The sequence below is a fragment of the Balaenoptera acutorostrata genome, chromosome 5 (genome assembly GCF_949987535.1).
Source record: "Balaenoptera acutorostrata chromosome 5, mBalAcu1.1, whole genome shotgun sequence".
In the NCBI taxonomy this organism is placed as follows: domain Eukaryota; kingdom Metazoa; phylum Chordata; class Mammalia; order Artiodactyla; family Balaenopteridae; genus Balaenoptera; species Balaenoptera acutorostrata.
The window spans coordinates 32,758,965-32,781,673 of NC_080068.1; the positions used below are offsets into that span (position 1 = coordinate 32,758,965).

The 22,709-nt window shown below is 32.6% G+C and overlaps 1 protein-coding gene across 4 annotated transcripts in view; it reads right to left on the reverse strand.

Annotated features, from left to right (window-relative positions):
- LRBA (LPS responsive beige-like anchor protein) overlaps positions 1–22,709 on the reverse strand; it is a 751,667-nt gene that overhangs the window by 215,051 nt on the left and 513,907 nt on the right. For all 4 annotated transcript variants that reach the window (XM_057546722.1, XM_057546725.1, XM_057546723.1 and 1 more), the window contains exons 41-42: positions 12,124–12,241; positions 9,898–10,000 (exon numbers count right to left, since the gene is read on the reverse strand). In XM_057546722.1, the coding sequence (XP_057402705.1) occupies positions 9,898–10,000; positions 12,124–12,241 (221 nt within the window). The remainder of the gene's footprint in view (positions 1–9,897; positions 10,001–12,123; positions 12,242–22,709) is intronic.

Below are 22,709 nucleotides of genomic sequence, written 5' to 3' on the forward strand. Positions count from 1 at the left end.
TGCATTTCTTTTGGGTAGATGCCTAGGAGTGAAATTGCCAGGTTGTCTGTTGACTTAATATTTATCTTTTTGAGAAACTGCCAAATTGTCTTCCATTATACATTCCAACAAACAATGTATGATGCTCCAAATTTTCCACATCTCTGCCAATACTTGCTATTGTATGAAATTTTTATTATAGCCATTCTAGTGAGTGTAAAATGGTATCTTATTATAATTTTAATGTACATTGTTGAACATCTTTTCATGTGTTAATTAGCCATTTGTTCATTTTCTTTGAGGAAATTACTATTCAGATCTTTTTTACCTTAACTGGGTTGCTTCTGTCCTATTATTGAGTTGTCAAAGGTCATCATACATTTTGGATACAAGTCTATCAAATACATGATGTGCAAATATTTTCTCAGTCTGTGGCTTATCTTTTCACATACTTAGTGATATATTTAAAGCACAAACATTTTAAATTTTGATTAAATCCATCTTCTCAATTTTTGTCTTTTATGAATTATGCTTTTGGGTGTCACATGTGAACTCTTTGCCTAATGCAAGATGATAAAGTTTTTATCCTATATTTTATTTGAGAAATTTTTTAGTTTTAGATCCTAAATATAGGTCTATGACCCACCTTAATTCTTATGAACATTGTGTGGTAAGTGTCGAAGTTCATTTTCTTGCATGTGACTATCCAGTCATTACAGTACCATTTGTTTAAAGATTACCCTTTCTTCATAGAATTGTGTAGGCACGTTTCTTAAAAAGCAACTGACCAGAAATGCAAGAGTTTATTTCTGTATTCTCAATGTAGTTTCATTAATTTATGTGCCTATCCTTGTATAAATAGCACACATTTTGATTATTATGGTTTTATGGTAAGTTTTGAAATCAGATAGTGTAAGTTCTGTAATTTTGTTGTTCTTTTTCAAAATTGTTTTGGCAATTCTAGACCCATTGTATTTCAGCTTCTCTATTTCTCCCAAAAAGTGTACTAAATTTTGATAGGGATTGTATTAAGCTTATAGATTGAGGAAGAATTGACATCTTAATCATATTGAACCTTCTGATCCATGAATATGGAATGTCTCCATTTATTGATGTCTGTCTTTAATTTCTAACAGCCGTGTTTTACACTTTTCATTGCAAAAATTGTACACGTCTTTTGTCATCTAGGAATAAAGACATTTCCCTTTCCAATCTGGATGCCTTTGATTTTTCCCTTCCCTTCCTCTCTTATCACACAGGCTTATCACACATTATATATCAATATAATATTGATAGAAGTGGTGAGAATGGAAGACATTCTAGCCTTCCTGACCTTAGGGGAAAAGCATTTAGTCTTTCAACATTAAGTACAGTGTATGTTATGTGGGTTTTTGATGGTTGCTATTTATCTGTTTGAGATTTTCTAGTCATGAATGTGTGTTTCATTTTGTCAAATGCTTTCTCTGTGTCTACTAAGATGATCATGTGGGGGTTTTTTTTTTGTCCTGTATTCTATTAACTTCATGCATAACATTAATTGATTTTCACATTTAAACCAATCTGCATTCTTGTGATAAAACCCACATGGCTACTTTATAATCCTTTTTGTATATTGCTGGATTTGGTTTGATAATATTTTGTAAAGGATTTTTGAATACATGTTCATTAGGGATATTAGTCTACAGTTTTCTCTTGTTAGCTTGTTTTTTCTTGTGATGTCTTTGCCTAGCATTGGTATTAGGGTAAAGATGGCCTCACAGACTGAACTAGAAAGTGTTTCTTCTTCCTGTGTCTTCCAGATGAGCTTATGAAAGATTGATATCTTTTCTAATTTATCTATTTGATAAGATTCACCAGAAAAGCCATCTGGGCTTTGACTTTTCTTTGTGGGAAGATTTTTAAATTACTAATTCAATGGACCTGTTATAGGCCTATTCAGAATTTTAATTTCTTCTTGAGTCAGTTTTGACAATTCTGTCTTTCTAGGAATTTACCCATCTCATCTCAATTGTCTTAATTTGTAGGCTGAATTTGTTCAGGATATTTCCTTCTAATCCTTTTAATTTCTACATCGTGAGCAGTGCAGTCCCTTCTTTCATTTCTGACTTTGGTAATTCATACCATCTCTTTTGTTCATAGTTAGGCAGTTAAAAGAATGTCAATTTTATTGAGCTTTTCAAGGAATCAGCTTTTGCTTAATTGATCTTCTTTATTGTTTTTGTCTATTTTTCATTGATTTCTGCTCTAATTCTCTTTAGTCACTTTTTCCTACTTGTTTTCCATTTAGCTTGTTCTTCTTTTTCTAGTTTCTAAAGATGGAAGCTTAGGTTACTGATGTTAGGCATTTCTGTATTTCAGATATAGGTATTTAAAGCTATAAAATTTCCCCCTGAATACTATTTTAGCTGCATCCCATAAATTGTGATATGTTATATAGCTCTGTTGGATACAGAAACCCAAATCACTGTCCTTCTCAGTACCATTGTAGGAGGAGTTGCTGAGTGCAGAAGTTACCAAAAGCACCAAGGGCTACTCTGAAGAGCTGCAGCAGCATGTCTGGAAACAAAAAAAAAGGAGCTCCCAAACCCAGGCACTCTAAATGCAGGGAGGTATGTAGGGGAGAAACTGGCACAGACTATGGAGCAAGAAATAAAAGGAGAATAAAGCCCTCCTACTACTCCAGTCACCCCCTATGGCCTAACCTCTGCTCATCCTAACCTCATCCATGTACTTCACACCAAGCTTCAAACTGCAAGATAATATGATCTCCTGGGAGCTGTTATAACCTCTGATTATTTATGTGTTAAACTCCTTGATTAGTGTTCCCTTACAGAAAAAAAAAAAAAAAGCCTGAATCAAGTGATAGGGTTGGGCAAAACTAGTGAAGAGAAAACTAAAATGATATTGTAGGTAGAAACTTTGGGTTGGTTCAGTATGTTGTTATGGCTTATAACTGGTATTGATGTGTATATGCTTATACTGTCAAGTACTCATAAAGTGTCAGAGAGAATATTCCAGAGCAAGAGCTACAGGTAAAAGAGTGATAGTAGGATTAATTCTCCTGCCATTTGCCATCAGTAGTAGGTCAGGATTTAATCCAAATATCTCTACCTACTCATGTCCTATTGACTGAGAAGTCAGAAGTCTCACACCTAAACCAGAACCAAGAGAGATAGCCCAAAGGCTGCAACAGAATTCAAGGGCCTGCTTGCCAACTAGAACTTGTTGATACTGAATAGACAAACTCACAACAATCAACCTCTGGCAGCCAAAAACTGCTGTTGCTACATGCAATAGCCTTTTTTCAGTCTATGTCTTACTGATTTTTCATCAAATCTTACCTTTTTGAAATAGTCTCATTCTTTGGCATCACATTTTACTGGATTTCCCATTTTTCAAGGCCCTTCTGTTTTTGTTTTGTTTTGTTTTTCTCTTTCATTTACTTAACATTTAAATGTTGCATTTCCTCAGAATGCAGCCCTCGTTTCTCCTGCTTGTTCTACGGTCTGTCCTCTCAAGGCTTCAAATTTCATCTAAATGGTAATGACTCCCAATTACTACACTTTTCATTTGCGCTCTAGCCATACCTTCTTATATCTAACTTCCTAGTCAACATTTCAGTCTAGACATCTCTCAGGGGTTTCAATTTCAACAGATCTAAAACCAACCTTCTCCTTTTCAGTTCATTCACTTCTGCCCCCCACCCTCAACCCCAACCCCAACCATGGGGGGTATGGGAGGGTAGATGCATACAGGTACTCCTTCTACAGTGTTCCCCATCTCAGTCTGTGCTACTGAGCAGTTCAAGCTGAAACTTGGGGAGACACACTGGATGCCTCCCCTTTTTATCATCCTCCAAATTTAGCTAATCTCCAAGTCACACAAATTCTATCTCCTTAAAGTCTCTAAACAAGATGTCTCTCTTCCTGTGATGACCTAGAGGGGAGGGATGGGGGGGGCGGGTAGGAGGGAGGCTCAAGAGGGAGGAGACATATGTTTACAAATAGCTGATTCACTTTGTTGTAAAGCAGAAACTAACACAACATTGTAAAGCAATTATACTCCCCAAAAAAAACAACAACAAAAAGATGTCTCTCATCAATGATACTACAGTTTACTTCGATTTCTACAATAAGTTCCCGCCTCCAAACTGACACTGTCTTCCTGAAATCACTAAGTGCCGGTGATACTTGCCTTCCAACATTCCTTAAAACACTGGAAGTTTCAGGGCCTTTACACATGCTATTCACTCTTACAAAGGTTAGCTGATTCCAGTCCTTCAAATCAAACTATAAAGTCACATAGGAAGATATTTCTGACCATCTTATCCAAAGCACTCCATCTCCACTCCACTAACCACTATCAAAATACCCAAAACATCCTTCTTTCACTTACACGGTTTTTCCTTTCATTTACATATTTGTTTAAATGTTTGTGGGCAAGATGATATTTATATTGTACATTACTGGGTGATTGATACACTGTAAGTGCTGAAGATCTATTTAACTGACTGATTTAATAAATTAAGACTTTCAGCTTTCATTAACTGTGGGAAAACATTACAAAGAGTTCCTAAGTATGACAACACATAAAACTCTTTTTAAAATAAAGAGATAATCAGTAAGGACTTCCCTGGTGGCTCAGTGCTTAAGAATCCGCCTGCCAATGCAGGGGACACAGGTTCAAGCCCTGCTCCCGGAAGATCCCACATGCCGCGGCGCAACTAAGCCTGTGTGCCACAGCTACTGAGCCTGCGCTCTAGAGCCCACACGCCACAACTACTGAAGCCCACGCACCTAGAGCCTGTGCTCTGCAAGAAGAGAAGCCACCATAACGAGAAGCCCGCACATCACAACAAGAGTAGTCCCTGCTCACCACAACTAGAGAAAACCCGTGCGTAGCAACAAAGACCCAACGTAGCCAATAAATAAATAAATCTTTGAAAACAAAAGAGAGATAATCAGTAGAATTTTTTATTAAGATAAGGAAATCTACTATGCCATTCTGAGCTGCTTCCTCCTGAACCCTGAAATTCCTCATGAAATTATAAAATTATCGAATCAAAAGCTTTACTGGGATTGTAAAGCAACTATGGCTAATAAACCAGAAGGGCCTCTTTATGTATCCTGTTTACATAAAAGTTGTAACCTGTTACATGTCCATGAATTTTTTGATATTTTCTCTTCAAGAGATGGAACTTGATTCTCCTGCCATGGAGCCTGGGCTATATTTAATAACTCACTTGTAACAAATAAGATGTAGCAGAAATGATGGCGTGTGACTATCAAGGCTAGGTCATTAAGAAGACATTGGGGCTTCTGTCCTTCTCTCTAGAATCACTTGCTCTGGGGAAAGTCATACAGTCACTCAAAAGCAGCCTATGGAGAGGAAGACTTGGCACAGAACTGAGTCCTACTGCCAAGGGGCATGGGAGTGCATCCTCTTAGAAAGTCCTCCAGCCTAGGATAACTGCAGCTCCTGCTAATATCCTATTATTTGTTGATTCTATCTCAATTTCATTTGTAATAAGATACTAACTAAAAAAATTGAAATAAACACTAATCAACATCAATACAAAATTAGGTATGCTAAAAGTAAACTCTAAGTTTCTACTGCTAATACATTTCAATCAATAGAAAAATCCCAGTGTTAATTCTCTTCCTAGTTTTTAAATTAGTTAACTAAATTGTATTGATGAAGCATTAACACCTACTAAGAAAGAAAACAGTTAATGATGGTGCTATTTAAAAATAGACAACTGGCCAGCACATAGGAAAGAGAGGTATAACCCCACACTCTCCCAATTCCCTGTACTGTGAGAGATGCTTTTTGGCATTTTAACATTCCTTTCAAGTAGTTATTAAGTTACTTTGAACAATATAAATACTAGTTATTAAGTCCATATGTATACACAAAGTTAATATTTGAACTCTGATTTACCAGAGGTTAAAGATAAAAGTTTTAATTAACTATGTTGTATTCAAAATCCTTAATATATGGATTCGATATTTACATCAACAGAGAAAAAAATTACAATATGACATAATAAAGCAAAGTCTAATCATTTTTATCAAAATGATTAAAAATTTTAATCTGATTTATCATACATGTTAAATAATGGTACATTTGAAAATGGGTATGTAATAAGCACTTTTGTAACTTAGATATTTTAAATATAGAGAGCCTATTTTTCTATGATCTTTGTTGAGATAAAATTTAATATAATAACATTTACTAAACTTAAGTGTATAGTTTAGTAAGTTTTGAATATACCTATTTCTGTAACCAACCATCATAGAAAGACTCCAAAAAGCTAATTCCTTTGTCCCAGTGTCTGGCTCCTGGCAACCAATGATCTGCTTTCTGTCACTATATGCTTCTGTTTTTTCAACAATTTCATATAAATAGAATCATATAATTTCACATAATTTTTCTGTCATTTCATGTAAGTAGAATCATAGCCCATGGCTATGATGTACGTAGCCCACGGTACTTAACTTCTTTTACCCAGCACAATGTTTCTGAGAGTCATCCATGTTGTTGCATGTATCAGTACTCAATTCCTTTTTATTTCTGAGTAGTATTTCATTGCATGGATGCAGTGCAATCTATTGATCCATTTACAGTTGATGGAACTAGAAGTGTTTTCAGTTTGGGACTACATGAATAACATTTGCTTACAAGTGAATGTGTGCACATATATTTTCATTATTCTTGGTAAACACCTAGGAGTGGAACTGACAGGACATAAATTAAGTGTATATTTAACTTAATAAGAAATCTGGCAAACTTTCCAAAGTGACTATACGAATTTGCACTCCTACTAGCATAGTTCTAGTGTTCCTGATACTGTATATTGATTTCACATTCTTTATCTTTTTCTGTTTTTGAAAATCAGGTTTACTGATTTCTTTACATAGCATAAAATTCATCCTTTTTTAGGTATACAATGCAATGAGTTTTGCCAAACAAAGAGAGTTGTGTAACACCACAACAATCAAGACAGGAAATATTTCCATGTTATCAAAAGGTTCCCTCACACCCTCCTTTGTAACTAATCCTCCCCCTTCACCTCCAATCTCTTGAAACCACTGATCTGATTTCTGTCCAAGTAGTTCTATTTTTTCCAAAAGGTCATATAAATGGAATCACACAAAATGTAATCTTTTGTGTTGCCTTCTTTCATCGAACATAATACTTTTTAAATTCATCTGCCTTGTTCTGTATTTTAGTAGCTTATTCCTTTTTATTGTTGAGCAGTATATCCTGTTGTATGGTTGAATGTACCATAATTCGTCCATTTACTAGTTGAGGACCATGTTGGCTATATCCATTTTTTTGTGACTGTGAATATAGCTGCTATAAACATTTGTGAATAGGTCACTACATGAATATACATATTTTCATTTCTCTAGGGTAAATGCCTTTGAGTGAGACTACTGGGATGTATGGTAAGTGTATGGTTAATTTTACATGAAACTGCAAAACTGCTGACTTTCCCATCAACAACATGTGAAGTTCCAGGTACTCTGCATTCTTATTAGCTCTTGTTGTTATCAGTTTTTAAAAAGTCATTCTAATAGGTGTGCCATGAGATCACACTGTGGTTTTAACTGGCATTTCCTTGATTACTACTGATGTTTGGCATCATTTCATGTGTTTGATATTTGTATCTATTCTTTGCTGAAGTATCTGTTCAAATCTTCTACTTATTTTTTTAAAAACAGATTGCTTGTCTTGTAATTAAATGTAAGAGTTTCTTATATATCCTGTATATAAATCCTTTGTCACACATAATTTGAACTAATATTTTAACCCAGCCTAGAGCATATCGTTTCATTTTCTTAAGAGTGTCTTTCAAAAGCAAATGTTTTTAATTTGAAAGGCCAATTGATGATTCTTTAAAAAATCTTATCTAAGAAATCTTTGCCTAACTCAAGGTCACAAAGATTTTTCTCCTATGTTTTCTTTAGGAAATTTCACTTTGGCACTTACATTTAGGTTATATTACATTTTGAGTTAATCCGAGTTAATTTATGTTACATTTTGAGTTCATATATTACATTTTGAGATAAAGGATGAGGTGGGGTTTTTTTGTTTTGGGTTTGTTTTTTGTTTTTTGGGTTTTTTTTGCATATGGATATGCAATTGTTGACCACCATTTGTTGAAGAAACTATCTTTTCCCATGGACATATCTTGATACCTTTGTTGAAAATCAAATTGACCATTTATGCATGGGCCTATTTCTGGACACAATTATATTCTATTGCTCTATAAGTCAATTTTACAAAACTACCAAACTACACTAGTTAATGTAATTTTATATTAAGTCAAAAATCAGATAAAGTCCTCCAACTTTTTCTTTTTCAAAATTGTCTTAGCAGTTCTAGATATTTGCATTTCCATTTAAATTTTACAATCAGCTTGTCAATTTCTTCAAAAGAGCCTTTTAGGATTTTGGATAGGATTGCTTTGAACCTATAGATCTGTTTGGAGAGAACTAACATCTTACTTATATCGAGTCTTCCAGTTCATGAACATGGTATAGTACAACTTTCCATTTTTAGGTTTCTTTCATTTTCCTAAACAGTGTTTATAGTTTTCAGTGAACAAGTCTTAAGAATATATTTTCAAATATATCCACAGTTATTTAAATTTTTGATACTATTTAAGCAGTACTTTAGTTCCAATTTCCAATTGTTCATTGCTAGTATACAGGAATAAAATTATGTATGCTATGAAATAGCTAAACTCTTTTATGAGGGTTTTTCCCCTTATTTATTTATTTATTTATTTATTTATTTATTTATTTATTTATGTATATATTTAACATCTTTATTGGAGTATAATTGCTTTACAATGTTGTGTTAGTTTCTGCTGTATAACTAAGTGCATCAGCTATATGTATACATATATCCCCATATCCGCTCCCTCTTGCATCTCCCTCCCACCCTTCCTATCCCACCCTTCTAAGTGGTCACAAAGCACTGAGCTGATCTCCCTGTGCTATGCAGCTGCTTCCCACTACCTATCTATTTTACATTTGTTGTTTATGAGTTCTAATAGCTTTTTTTCTTTTTAAAAATTTTGCAGTTTCCCTGGTAATTTCACATTAAGTCATGTATATATACTGATAAAGACAGTTTTATTTCTTCCTTTTCAATCAAGATGGTCTTTAGTTTCCTTTTCTGGTAATGTTTTTTTGTGGATTTGGAATTCAGGTAATGCTGGCCTCACAGAATTACTTGGGAAACTTATCCTTCTTTTCTATTATCTGTAAGAGTTTTCCCAGAAATTATATTACTTCTTCATTAAACATTTGATAGAATTTGCCAGTGAAACCATTTGAGCTAGGAATTTTCTGTTAGAAGATTTTAAGCTACGAATTCAATTTCCTCTGTAGAATTATTCAAGTTATCCATTTTCATTAGTGAGATTTGACAGTTTGTCTCTTTCATGGAATCTGCCCATTTCATCTAAGTTGCCTAAGTGGCATAAATTTATTCATAATATTTCCTTATTTTTTTAAAATATCTATAGGATCTGTAGTGATACCCCTTCTTTCATTCTGATATTGGCAATTTGTGTCTTTTTTTCATAAGTCTGGTATAGATATTTATTACACTTATTAATCTTTTCAGAGAAACAATTTTTCATTGCATTGATTTTTCTTTATTGTTTTTGTTTTCCTTTTCACTGATGTTCTGCCTTTGTTTACTTTTTTTTCAGATTAGTTTAATTTACATATGTTCCTCTTTTTCTAGTTTCTTCAGACAGAAGTTCAGTTGACTCAAAACAGTACACTAATAATCATCATTTACAATGAAGCATAAAACAGAAGGTCATGCATTTCAAAACAAATTAGAACAAATATTAATACAGATTATTTTCCATATTTTTCACATATAAAACAGCACCTGGTTTGAAGCAATCCAAAACTGGTTCCAATACCAACACGAGGTAGATAGTTAACCACTTTCTTTACTGTTGCAGGGTCTGGGAAGTTGAACATTATAGCAACTAGGAAAAATAATTTTTAAAAGTTAGAATGAAATATGATTTTCTTTCTGGAAAACTGACTTCTTGGTCCAATAAAATGTTTACTCTTAGTTCAGGTATCTTTTAAATAGAATTCTTACTGTATTACTTTTATTATAGCATATATCAAGTTTTAGCATTAATATGCCGGTGATGATACTCATTTTACTCATGAACTACCACAAACAGTTCCTTCTCTAAATACTGTCAGAACTAATAACAACTATTGTTGCATTAATGTGACATGAAGTTGAGATTTTATCTTGTTACAACTTCAAATTTGCAAAATTGAATTTTAGCAAGTTAAAAATATATCTGTGAATTTCTATAAAGACCTTTAAATTTTTAAGATTATATATTTAACAATCTAATACCCAAAAGTCTACATATACAGCTAATAAACTGTCAGCTGTACTTACTACTAATCATCAACAGCTTAAAAAAATATTCTCTTTACAATCCTTATATGTTTATGCTTTGTATGTTCCTATAATCCAGAACAATGTGTGACCTGAAGAAAAATTTTTCCTCTCGGGTCAATAATCAATTTAAATGCTTTTTAATCATTTCTATCTCAATAATTACACATTTTGAGAATATCAATAAATGTACATCATATATATAAATATATTCAGCATACAAATGTTAATTTACGACAGTCATCTATAAATTTTTATCCTTCTTAAAAAATATGAAAATAACAAAGTCATAAAATCATGACAGAGAATTTAGAAGATATTAATTTGGTTAGTCTTGAAATTTTAATTATATTAACTTCTGTATCAGAACCATAAATAATCTACAAGTACTCATCTAGAAGATGATCCTTCTTCTCCACCTAGCCTAAAAAAATACTACGAGCCAAAAAATTTTATCAGTGTTAGTGCAATTTTTAAACACAGGCTTTATAACATGTTTTAGGTAAATAATTATATGATCATTCACTAAACACCTAAAATATATTTAGAACTGTCATATACATATTCAACATAACTTTTTAATAAGCCTTTCTTACATATCCACTATTACATTGAATACAGGGGGGAAAAAAAGGAAAAACTCAGGTTATGGCAGGTGACCAAGGCCATGAGGGAAAGGCAATAGAAAAACACACAAAGATACAAAGCAAGGATGCATGAGAAATTTCAAAGAAGGAAAATAAATGAAGATGAGCAAGTAATAAATATTGTAAGGTTGAAACCCCTTTGGGACAGCAAGAATGCAGACTGAACTAAAGTGTGAAACATTCACTTGATTATTTGCCTGGACGAATAATGTTTACATTAGAAAAAAAGGTATGTGTGTGGGAGAAGACCAAATATGGAAGGGAAAAACATCTTTTCCTAAAGAAATCTGCATTCCCTAAAATATATGATTTCATTAAAAAAGAAAGTATGTATGGAATATACATTATGTGTAGATTTTTTAAATGATAACTTGTAGATTATAGAAAGAGAAAATAAGAAAACTTAAATCTATTTAAATGAAATGAGTATGTACAATAAATCACAAGGTTTTACATATTCTCCCTTGTACACCTCCACTCATACCCAACGATGCTTTTCCTTCAAGTTCACCTTGTCTCTCTTTTTTGTCTTAATGAATTTCACCAAGTTCAATTCTAAACCCACAAATTGAATTTTAGTTCTTTCAAGAATGATGTAATACAAAGCAACCAGGACAGTTCAGTACCATTTTCTGATGGTCCCTTTATAAATGGCAATAGATTAGACAAAAAATTAAATAAATGTATGAATCATTTGATTACCCTCTCCCCTCTCGAAATGCAACCACCTTCCAGAAGGAGTTTAAGCATCAGAGCAATATGAAAACTCTACGACTGATTAAATGGGTAGTTATCCCCCATATTTATAAAGCACTGCACTAATTTGTGATTTGGCCAGAAAAATAAATTACTACAGATATTTCTAAGAGTGACCAAAGGGGGAAAAACCATGAAGATGCACGTGGTTCAAAAAGAGGTCAGTAGGACAGAGAGTGGGCTACAAAATTCTGTCTAAATGGAAACAATATGGTATGTTCAAAATGAAATCTTAAGGAGATGGAGGTTAGCTTTGTAACAATATACGTCTGCAACATATTACCTCTGTTTGCCATAAAGATCTCCAGGGCTGTATTTTGCAAAAGATAACGACGAGAAAAGATCGATCGTATCTCTGTGAACAGCCATTTTCCATGCAGCCCTTCTGTATATGCCAGGATCTAGTGAGGAAAAAAAGAATCCAGAGTAAGTAACAATAGAATTTTTTTGTTCTTCCCCCCAATTAAAACAGAAAAGTCCCTATTAAGAAAAATAATTTCTAAGAACTGAATAGTTATTGAAATAATTTGGAGGGTGACTAAGAAAATAGATTGCAATTCATGAAAAATGATGTTTAAATGAAAAAGCAGAACAAAATTGTGACACATCTATTTATAAATATATTTGGGGGCCTTTTAAAGCAATGATGTAGTCTACTGCTTTTCAGGAAATACATATTGCATTACTGATTGATTGATTTTTGAGTCATATTATAGAAAGCAAAATTTTAGACAACCCTTAAAATGAAGACCTGAAAAGAATGTCCTACATGCTTACAGATGACATATAAAATTCAGTTTCATATAATATGATAATAACATATCCAGAAATACTTTTTACATACTTTAAAATTACAAATTTAAGATCATAACTTCAAAAAATCACACTTATAAGGTCACTGTTAAGGCAACAGTCACTCATTCAGAAAGCACAAAGACTGACTGTATGAGAGGTTAAGTATCATCTTGTCAGCTAGGCTAAACACAAACCTGCGAATGAACTCAGCATAATCTCTCTATGGAGTAGGAGGTTGTCAGAGTGACTTGTTACAATTCTTGTCATCCCATGTGACAGACGCAATGGCTTAGAATCTTTGCCAACTCAAAGTAATCCTGTCTTTAGTCCTAAGCCACTTTGTTGCTTTGTTATTCAAGTTTTGTTTTTTAAAAAGTTCATTTCAAAAGCTTAATTATGAAGGTGTTAAATGAAAACCAGAACTGGAATTTCTCCACACTAGTACTTCACAGAATATTAATGAAGAAAATGAGATGTATTTGCTATCAAACACTGATGAAAATCCGTGACAGCAAATTAAGTTAAACAACTTAGATAAATTTCTCAAAAGTAACCACCATTAAAAAATACAAATAAAATGACATTTGATTATGATATTGCATTGTAAGGACAAAGACAGGATAAGCAAAGAGAGGAAAAATAATGAATAGTAAGAATGTATCCTACGTAAATGTTCATTTTTGATTTCCATTTTCTAGATCTTAATTGTAAAACAACTACATTCCTCAATGCAAAATACAGGGGTTTTTTTTGGAAAAAAAAAAGAGAGCAACATTATTTAATTCACCAAGTATGTATTTAGATTTTTCTACAGAAATTATTCTATTTCTGGTACCACAAAATCTAGAAATGAAAGACTGGGTACAATTCTTAGGCTCGGTGTTTTTTGAAAAAACAAGACAACAATTCAAAGTCCCAAATAACTAATCACACTTTCAGCTTCAAAACAGGTGATAGAGAAAATCCTACTATCTCTTTCATACAATCAATACCTATGTAAGTAAGATCTAGAGAAATTAGGAGAAAAAGAGAGGAAAAAATATCGGTTCTACTCTCAAATAGTTTTTTAAACCAGAGGTCACATGCACCCCTTTCTCCGACCACAACCAGTAGCTCCAAGGCTCCAGAGTCTGCAGTGGCCTCCTGACTGGTCTCTCTCCTTCTAATCTTACCTGGAGAATCTACTATGACCAGAGGAGCCAAAAAAAAAAAAAACTTTTTAAGTATAAATCAGATCATATACTCGTATATTTAATACCATCCAGTGGCTCTGCATTACAATGCATAATAAACTCTGAAGCTCTTTATAACTGTTTATAAAGACTTATATCTGGGACTGTCTGATGAGCCCAACTCATTCTTCCTCAGGGCCGTTATACTTGCTTTCTCCTGTGCTTGGAATGTTCTTCTCCCAGATCTTCATATGGCTGGCTCATCCTCACAGTCACGTTTCTGCCCAAATGTCACCTCCTTAGAGAAGCCACAGGATCTAAACCCCACTTCTGCCACTACTGCCTCATCCCACCCCAAACTCATCAGATTTCCTTCATAACACTTACCACCAGAAATTACAATATTTCCTTGCTTGTCTATTGCCTCTCTTCAGCACTAGAATATTAGAATCTAAGTTCTATTAGACCAAAGGCTTTGAATGCACTCTATTTCCATCTTCTAGAACAAGGTCTGACACAAAGTAGATGTTTTGGAATGATTAAATGAATCAATGAATGGCAACCAGAATTCCATATATGACCCACATTAATTTTTGGGGGGGCCGTATGGTATTTTCCCAAAATTTCAAGTAGTTGAAAATACTTGAGAAAATGGTTATTTACATAAATATTCAGATTTCTGGTTTCTCAGGAAAAACTGGAGCATCTGTCAAACCTAGATCTATATATGCCACATAGTACAACTGGCATGCAGTCTCCGTTTTGAAACAGTCTCCACTCATTTACTCATTTACTATCTGTCTAGTTTCCACTGGTATTAGAGTTTGCCATACTTAACTTATCAAGTAGTAGAGAATCCAATACATGTTCTGTAACACTTGTAGCCCAATCTATCCAACTATTAATAAGGAAAATGAGACTTAAACAAGATAAATACTTAATACAAAGTCCCTTGGGAAGTTAGTGGCAAAGTCTGGCCTCCTCCCAGGTTTTCTAATCCAAATGTCCAGAGCTTACTTATATACTACATTGTCACATTTCTAAAAAAGGGTTTAAATGTTTGTTAAACTAGAACTCAACTCATCAGAAATTGTAATCAACTACATTTGTCTTCCTGTACTTGTGTTAAAAGTGAAAGAGGAAAATCAAACAAAAATAAACAACAAAGCATTAGGCTTTAAGCTCTGTCATATGCTAAAGATATCACACACTGGTCTGAAAATTCTACCTCTTATATACTAAAAAGCTATATAACAAGTATTGTTGCTCATAATGGTGATGCCAATCATTGCAAGATCATGGTCATGCAACTAAAGATTTAATTATTTTCTAGACTATTTCAATTACTAGCAGAAGTATACTAAAACACTGTTATAAGATTTTTCATGTAATAGTTTTTCAGTCAATCAAAAAGTTCAAGTTATATCCCATTCCTTTAAGCAGTATAGTTATTTTAAAAATATACTTGAAATATAGCAAGTGGTATGGTCCTTTAAAATTTGTTTTATTGCCAAATGTCAAACATACACAAAACTACAGAAAATGACATAAGCCCCATGTACCCATTACTGAACCTTAGAAAATCCTAACATTTTGCCACACTGTCCTATATATTTTAAAAACTCATAAAGCATTACAGATAATGTTGAAATTCCCATATGTAACCCTTCCTGATACCATTTTCCTCCTTCATCAGAGCCAATCACTATCCGTGTTTTGAGGTTTATCATTCCCATGTAAGTTTTTATACTATTAGTACATATACATCCACAAATGATATCCAGAATTGTTCTACATGTTTTCAAACCTGATATCAATGGTATCATACTGAATGTATGACCGTGTGCAATCAGAGTTAAATATAAGCAGGTAAAGTAGTGTTTTAAAACTTAGAGAAAAAGAAACAGGAGGAGAGACAGAAAATTATTTAAAATTGCCAAAGCTATCAAAATTTAAAATCTTATACAAAAAAATTAGACTGACTTAAAAAAAAAGTAACAAATGAAATTCTACACCTATGGTCAAGATAGTGGGATTTAAAATAGAAACAAAGAATCTCTTAACTAACAGAATTACTAGCTGAAATTGATATAATAACATTTCTTTTAAGTATTCATTAGGAAAAGGTGTCAGTACTGAAAAGCAGCTGAGGCCTAGCTCAGCAAGAGGTTTATTTCTTATTGGACTGGTATATTCCTGGTCTGAGGCTTCACTTCAAAGTCTCTAGAGTTCAATTAAAACTGGATTAGGTAGAAGCAGACCCTTCTTTGGGACTTTCTGTTCACTGAAACTCTACATACACTGACAGCACCCTAGACAGAGGTCTAGCCCTCCAATGAATCAGTTGCTATGGAAACCGTATCATTACCATTGCTCTGCAGTTATGACCACAAGTCTTGAATAGCTTGAAAGCTTAAGCCCTCAGCACTCTCTTTGAATGTTTACCACCTTGTTTTCATATCGTTAGTCTTATTATTAGTGAATTCAACTTTCATATTTTAATAATTTGTTTGAACAGAGATAGTTTATTGGTTAAATGTTGACATAAGGTTGTAGAGAGGGAAAAAAGAAATCAGTATTTAATATATACATGTATATATACTCACACACATATAAAAGCATATATACTATTTCTTTACATTAAAAATATCAAACATATTTTCTTTAAAATTTTTATCTGAAAATTGTGACTCTGAAAAAGGATTTATTATTTTGCCTGAATAGTACACAGTTTTTATTCTACACTTCAAATAGTATACTATGAATACATGGGAAAATTTCTTCACCCTGTTGCATTAATTGGCTTGAAAGCAAAGTATTTTTCACCTTTAACCATTCATTTTGAAAAGCTAACAAATTTATCCAAATAACACTTTCTTCTGCTTTCTCATCCTCACGAAAGAATAAAAAAGAAACCTGCATTTATTGCCCAACTGCAAGATACTCTTATTTACTGAATATCAGGTATGTTCAAACAATAGATTTAAAATAGTCTCTGAAAATATAGCCATATTTGTTCCACTTAAGTAAAAAAAGGTTTTGTTTTCAAAATCCACCCTCAATAAATATAAAATGTTTTCAAACTCTTTTTAAAGGGAAAGATATTAAAAAGTGATCGAATGTTTTAACCTCAAAAATAAGAAATATTTACATGGGAGTCTGCACATATAGAATCAATAAGAAGTGTTTTTAAAAACACTATTCTTAATGTTTACAGCTAGCACTGCATATCTTAGTCCCAAATATTCACCAATTTTTGGAAAGGTTTTACTCTTTCAGAGAATTCCACACTGATTTCTGAAGAATTCAATAATAAAAGTAAAATTAGATAAAATATACAAACAATAGTACTTAAAATTTCATAACAAAACCATTTCCAAAGCATATGGATATATATTTAACATCAAGAAAAACATTTTAAACTTAGCATACAAAATATAAACTAATCATGCCATCAGTTAAATAATGATACCACAGGTAGAAAATATTCATATCCCATTTTCATGGAACATAATTATAAATTAGTCATAAGGATTATACCTTAATATGGGAAAACAGTAAATATCTGAAATATATTTAAAATGAAAACACATGTTAAAACATAGACACTAGTCTAAAAATAGTCTATCAACTCACCACTAAATACATGTGCAAATATGTTTTATTTACGATAATTGCAATTTTACCAAAATAGTTTAAAGTAATTTTAATCGAGTATTTTAAATTTGTACCACTCTAGTATTAACATAGTTTTTGGATTTTGCTGCATGTAATTTTCTCTGAAACTTGATACCAAAGCATAGCATTAAATTTATTCTAATACTGAATTCCAGTTGGTTTAAGGATGTACTTCATCATCAACTATATAAATGTTAGTAAAGTTTTTAAAGATATATTCTTAAAACAAAAATTAGAGGTCTTTTCGAATTGAAAAATGGCATATACTTGACTCTGATAGAAATTTTAAGATGGTAATTTTGTTATTTAATATATATCCATGAACACATAGAATGTCCCCAAACTTGGAAAAGAACAGAACAGTGACAACAAAAGTATAAAAGTTATGAATACAAAGAAAATTACCTTTAAAATTAATTATGAGTCATTTGATATTTTTCATCTATATAGTAAATTTCCTCCTTCTGCTTACTAGTTCTATGATGCAGTACAGTATTCTCCTTAGCATTTTCATGGGTGACAAATTCAATTAAACATATTCATTACTCTAATGTTCTATTTGGCAGCTTAGTCAGTATGAAAAATTTTAAATATATAAATAAAATGCTATGTGACCTCTGTATTGATTGGGCTAAAGTGGTTTTAGCCTGGGAGTGGATGATGGGGCAGCTGGGAGGAGCAAGAGGGGAGCATACAAACAAATACACTCTTAGGTTTTCTCTTCCAATTACTGAGGGAGATGATAAAACCACAGCAAATGATGTATCAGCTCATTTTATCTTATCGCTTTGGGACTAGGTGACAATGAAGTTCATATTTCACTGGCTCCCATTGAAGATTGTGAAAATTACTTGCCCTCATGACCTGAAATTTCACTAGAAGACAGAAATTTCTCTTCTGCAAAGTAATGCAATTTTTCAGATGTCAACCTTTAGCCCAGCTTTAAAAATTAATTTCATTTATATTAACCAATGATATTGATATTTTCACAGAACGCTCTTTGATACATAAAGCAATGACTGGCAAATTGATGTTGCTTTAGATGGGTAAAACTATTTTATTCTAAGCTGCTATGGCAGACAGATTTATGGCAAACTGAAATTCCCATTTCATAATTTAATATTTGTGCTGGAGTAGTGCACCTTTAAGCCCTTGGCCTGTAAATAATTCAGACTCAGTTGGTTCTGTTTTATTTTCAATATTCTTCAGCTTAAAAATAATTTGCATTCTAAATGATGTATCATAAAGCCACCTCTTATTGAACTAACGTTTCGTATATATCCTAACGAGTCAAAAGCCAAATATAGTAATGAATAAGCAGAACAAAGAAGGTATTTATCCATAAGCCAACTAATTTTTAGATTTTTTAAAATTTAAACTATATCTCCAATCTGATTTTTTTTTTGAAAGAAGAACCCAGATACACCACCAAAGGTTAATAAGGAAGAATAATAAGCAACATAAATGCATCTTACTTTATTTTTCGTAACAGTACATAAAGAGCTAAGTATTAAATTTTCAGAAAAAGAGTAGAATAAACTTAGATAAGTACCTGAATTAAAATAGAGACATTTGGATTTGGAGGTACCTTTTAAGATAAAAATATAATAAAAATAAAGTCACAATGTCAGTTTTATCATGAACAAGATGTGAAAGTGTTCCATATGATTTTAGTATAGAAATACAGAAATTACCTTGAAATTTGTACAAAGAAAATTTTAAATATTTTGGAGTAGTAAAAATGTTACTAAAAAATATACAGTCTGGTACCTTATCAAGTTTTTATTACCTTTATCCAGTAAAGAGTTTTGTCTAATTCAAATGCCTTGAGAAAACAATCATTAGACCAATACCCTTCATTTTATTAATGAGGTAAATTAAACATAAACATGCATTAATTTATGCATTAATCTATATTCAAAATTAGAAAAAGGTCAAAAAAGACATTTCTCTAGTTTAGCTATTTTCTCCCCAAAATGGTTTAATACCAGTCTGCCTAACTTTCTATTCCCAAAATCACTTTTGCATTTTTTATGCTAACAATATCCATATTATTTTTTCTTTAAAAATATTTATAGTTAATTTTCCTCACATGTATGATATGAGGAAATGGTAATATAAATAATACCTTATAATTTTTCCATTTAGATTGGAAAGATTCCTAGTTACTTCTCAAAAACTTGTGAGAATGACATGCTATTGTCACTGAATTCAAGTTACAAAGTGTTTTTAGCTATTATTCTGCACACTGACTCTCTAAAGTCATGAGCTTTCTATTCCTGAACAAAGAGTTAAATTTAAATCAGCACTAATAAAAAACCACCTAATTTTAAATGTGCTGGAATATTCTATAATATATACTTTTAAAACAAGCAATGGACACAAACTATCTTCTCAATGCCAACTCTTACTTTACGAACTCAATCTCAATCTCAGATTGGTATCAAACGCCCTCCCCACATACAGGAACCAAATCTTCAAATTAGAGTAATATCAGCCTGTACCTAGACTACTTATCTCTTTGTAGCAGATACAACATGGTTTAGTCATTGGAAGATTCTCTGGTGACTAACCTATTTAAACTAATTAAAGGGAAAACCTTTATCTTCAAGAAATTTACTTTTGTTCTTCAAACACAACAGAGAACAGAAATAAAAAGCAAAAGGAAAAGGAAAAAGTTACATTAGAACTTGATGCTAAAATCAGGACATTTTCTTCCTAATTAGAGGGAAATACTTTTCCACTTTATTTTTTTTAGCTTTCTTCCTCCTATTAAGTACTCATCTTGTTTAGCTAGAGTCAATTATAAATGACTAGTATAGGTTCTTATTTGCTTCCACGTTAGAGTATGAAACTAAATACTGTGCTCATATTCAGCTTCAGATACAATCTTCCAAAAAGCTATTTTTTTAAAGGACCTATATTACAGAAAACATTAGGAGTGCTATTTAAATAAGATTTGAGGGTTAACAGGATTTCACTGCATAACTCAATAACACTGCACACCCTCACTAGATTGGAGTTCCTACTTCCTGGAGCTTTTTGAGATTAGGCCACTGGTGTTAGTCATCTTTCTATTCACATACCAAACATGGTGCCAGGAACATGGAAGACACTGACTGATGGATGGAGAGTCAGCCCAACCTCACAAACTACATACAGTCTAAGATTCTGGGAACACATGAACACAAACATAGCACAAAGCAAAAAGGGACAGAAAAATGAAAAGGAAAACTACAACACAGCATTTAAAAAAAAAATTAAATTCAAGGGTCAGCATATTTCAACTTCTGACCAAGATGGAGTAACAGGGACTGGATTTACCCTTGTACACAAAAAATATTTAAAACAGATAGAACATGTGGAAAAAAATTGTTTTTAAGAGATGAAACACCAAGCAGTGAAAGACAGTGATCTCTGAGAGACAGGAAAAAAAAGTGGTGATACCACCTAGTGCCCCAGCTCTCTGCCAGAGGAGACTCTGCAAGCCCCAGAGCAGGCAGGAACATAGTGGTCTCTCGGAATAGAGAAAACAGCTTGAAGTACTATGAGATCAAGAGGGCTAAAACTGCAAGATAGAGTAGCAGATTGGAGAAAGCTGAAAAGTAGCAGAGCTCCTGAGATCTGCAGTCTTCAGGTGAGATCTGATCAGCTTAAGAAAACAACCTGAGACCAGTAAAAGAATCATTCCCCTAAATTACAGGGAACAATATGCAGAGCCCACACAACCAGAGCAAAAAACAATCTCATAATTCATCGAGCACTGGTTACAGTACTCAGAAGGGTTTTGCCTCAGTAGAGGGGGAAATATTAGCCCTAGGCTAAATGCTGCTCTGGTCCTGCCTAACAAACCTTAACAGCAAGATCCACATAGATCAAACCATTTCCAAGGTACGTAATTGTATCTCAGAAAAACGGATTAAAATATTTATAGCATACAAAAGTATCCACCACACAACAGGGTAAAATTCACCACAGCTGGTACTCAATTCATAAATTACCAGGCCTGAAAAAAAATCAGGAAAATATAACCCATAATGAGGAGAGAAATTAATTAATCAAATGACACAAATGATAGAATTATTGGTAAAAGACATCAAATTGGACAAAGTAGATTTTAGAGCAAAAAAACATTAATAGGAATAAAGAGGGTCATTTCATAATAATAACAGATCATTTCATCAAGAGGTCATAATTATCCTAATGGTTTCTGAACTGAATAATAGAGCTTAAAAAATATATGAAGCAGAAACTGAAAGAACCGAAACAAGAAATACACAAATCCACAATTATAAACAGATTTCAACATTTCCCTTTCAATAATTGATAAAGCAAGTAGATGCCACATCAGTAAGGATATAGGATACCTGAACAAGAACACTGAACATGAACTGACACCTATAGAACACTCCATCCAACAACAGTAGAATATACATTTACAAAGATAGAGCACATTATGAGCCAAAAACCAAGCTGCAATAAATTTAGTTAATTCCAATCATATAAAGGTATATTTTCTGACAACAATGGAATTAAATTAGAAATCAGTAACAGAAAGATTTTTTTTAAATTCCCGAAATATGAAAACGAAATAGTATACTTCTAAGTAAACCCATGGGTCTGAGAAAAAATATTAGTAAGTATTTTGAATTGAATACAAATGAAACCACGACATATAAAAATTTGTGGAATGGCAGTTAATGTAGTACTTAGAAGGAAATTTCTAGCACTAAACACCTATATTAGTGGGAAAGAAAAAAGGTCTCATATCAATGATTCAGCTTCCACCTTAAAAAAACTAGAAAAAAATAAGAGCAAATTAAACCCAAAGTAAGCAAAAGAAAAGAAATAAAACTCAAAGTGAAAATCAATGAAACAGAAAATCAGAAAATAGAGAAAAAATAATCAGTGAAACCAAACAATGGCTCTTTGAAAAGATCAATAAAATACATAAGCTTCTAACCAGACTGGTCAGGCAAAAAGGAGAGAAGACACAAATTACCAAAATCAAGAATGGTATCAGGAATTATCAATATCAGAAGAGAAAAAGCATCACTATGGATTACACAGAGACTAAAAGAATAATAAGGGAATATTACATACAACTTTATACCACTAAATTGGACAATTTTTATCAATGGACAGATTTCTTGAAAGACACAAACTACTAAAGCCCCCTCAAGAGGAAACATAACATGAATAGCATTATATTTATTAAAGAGAT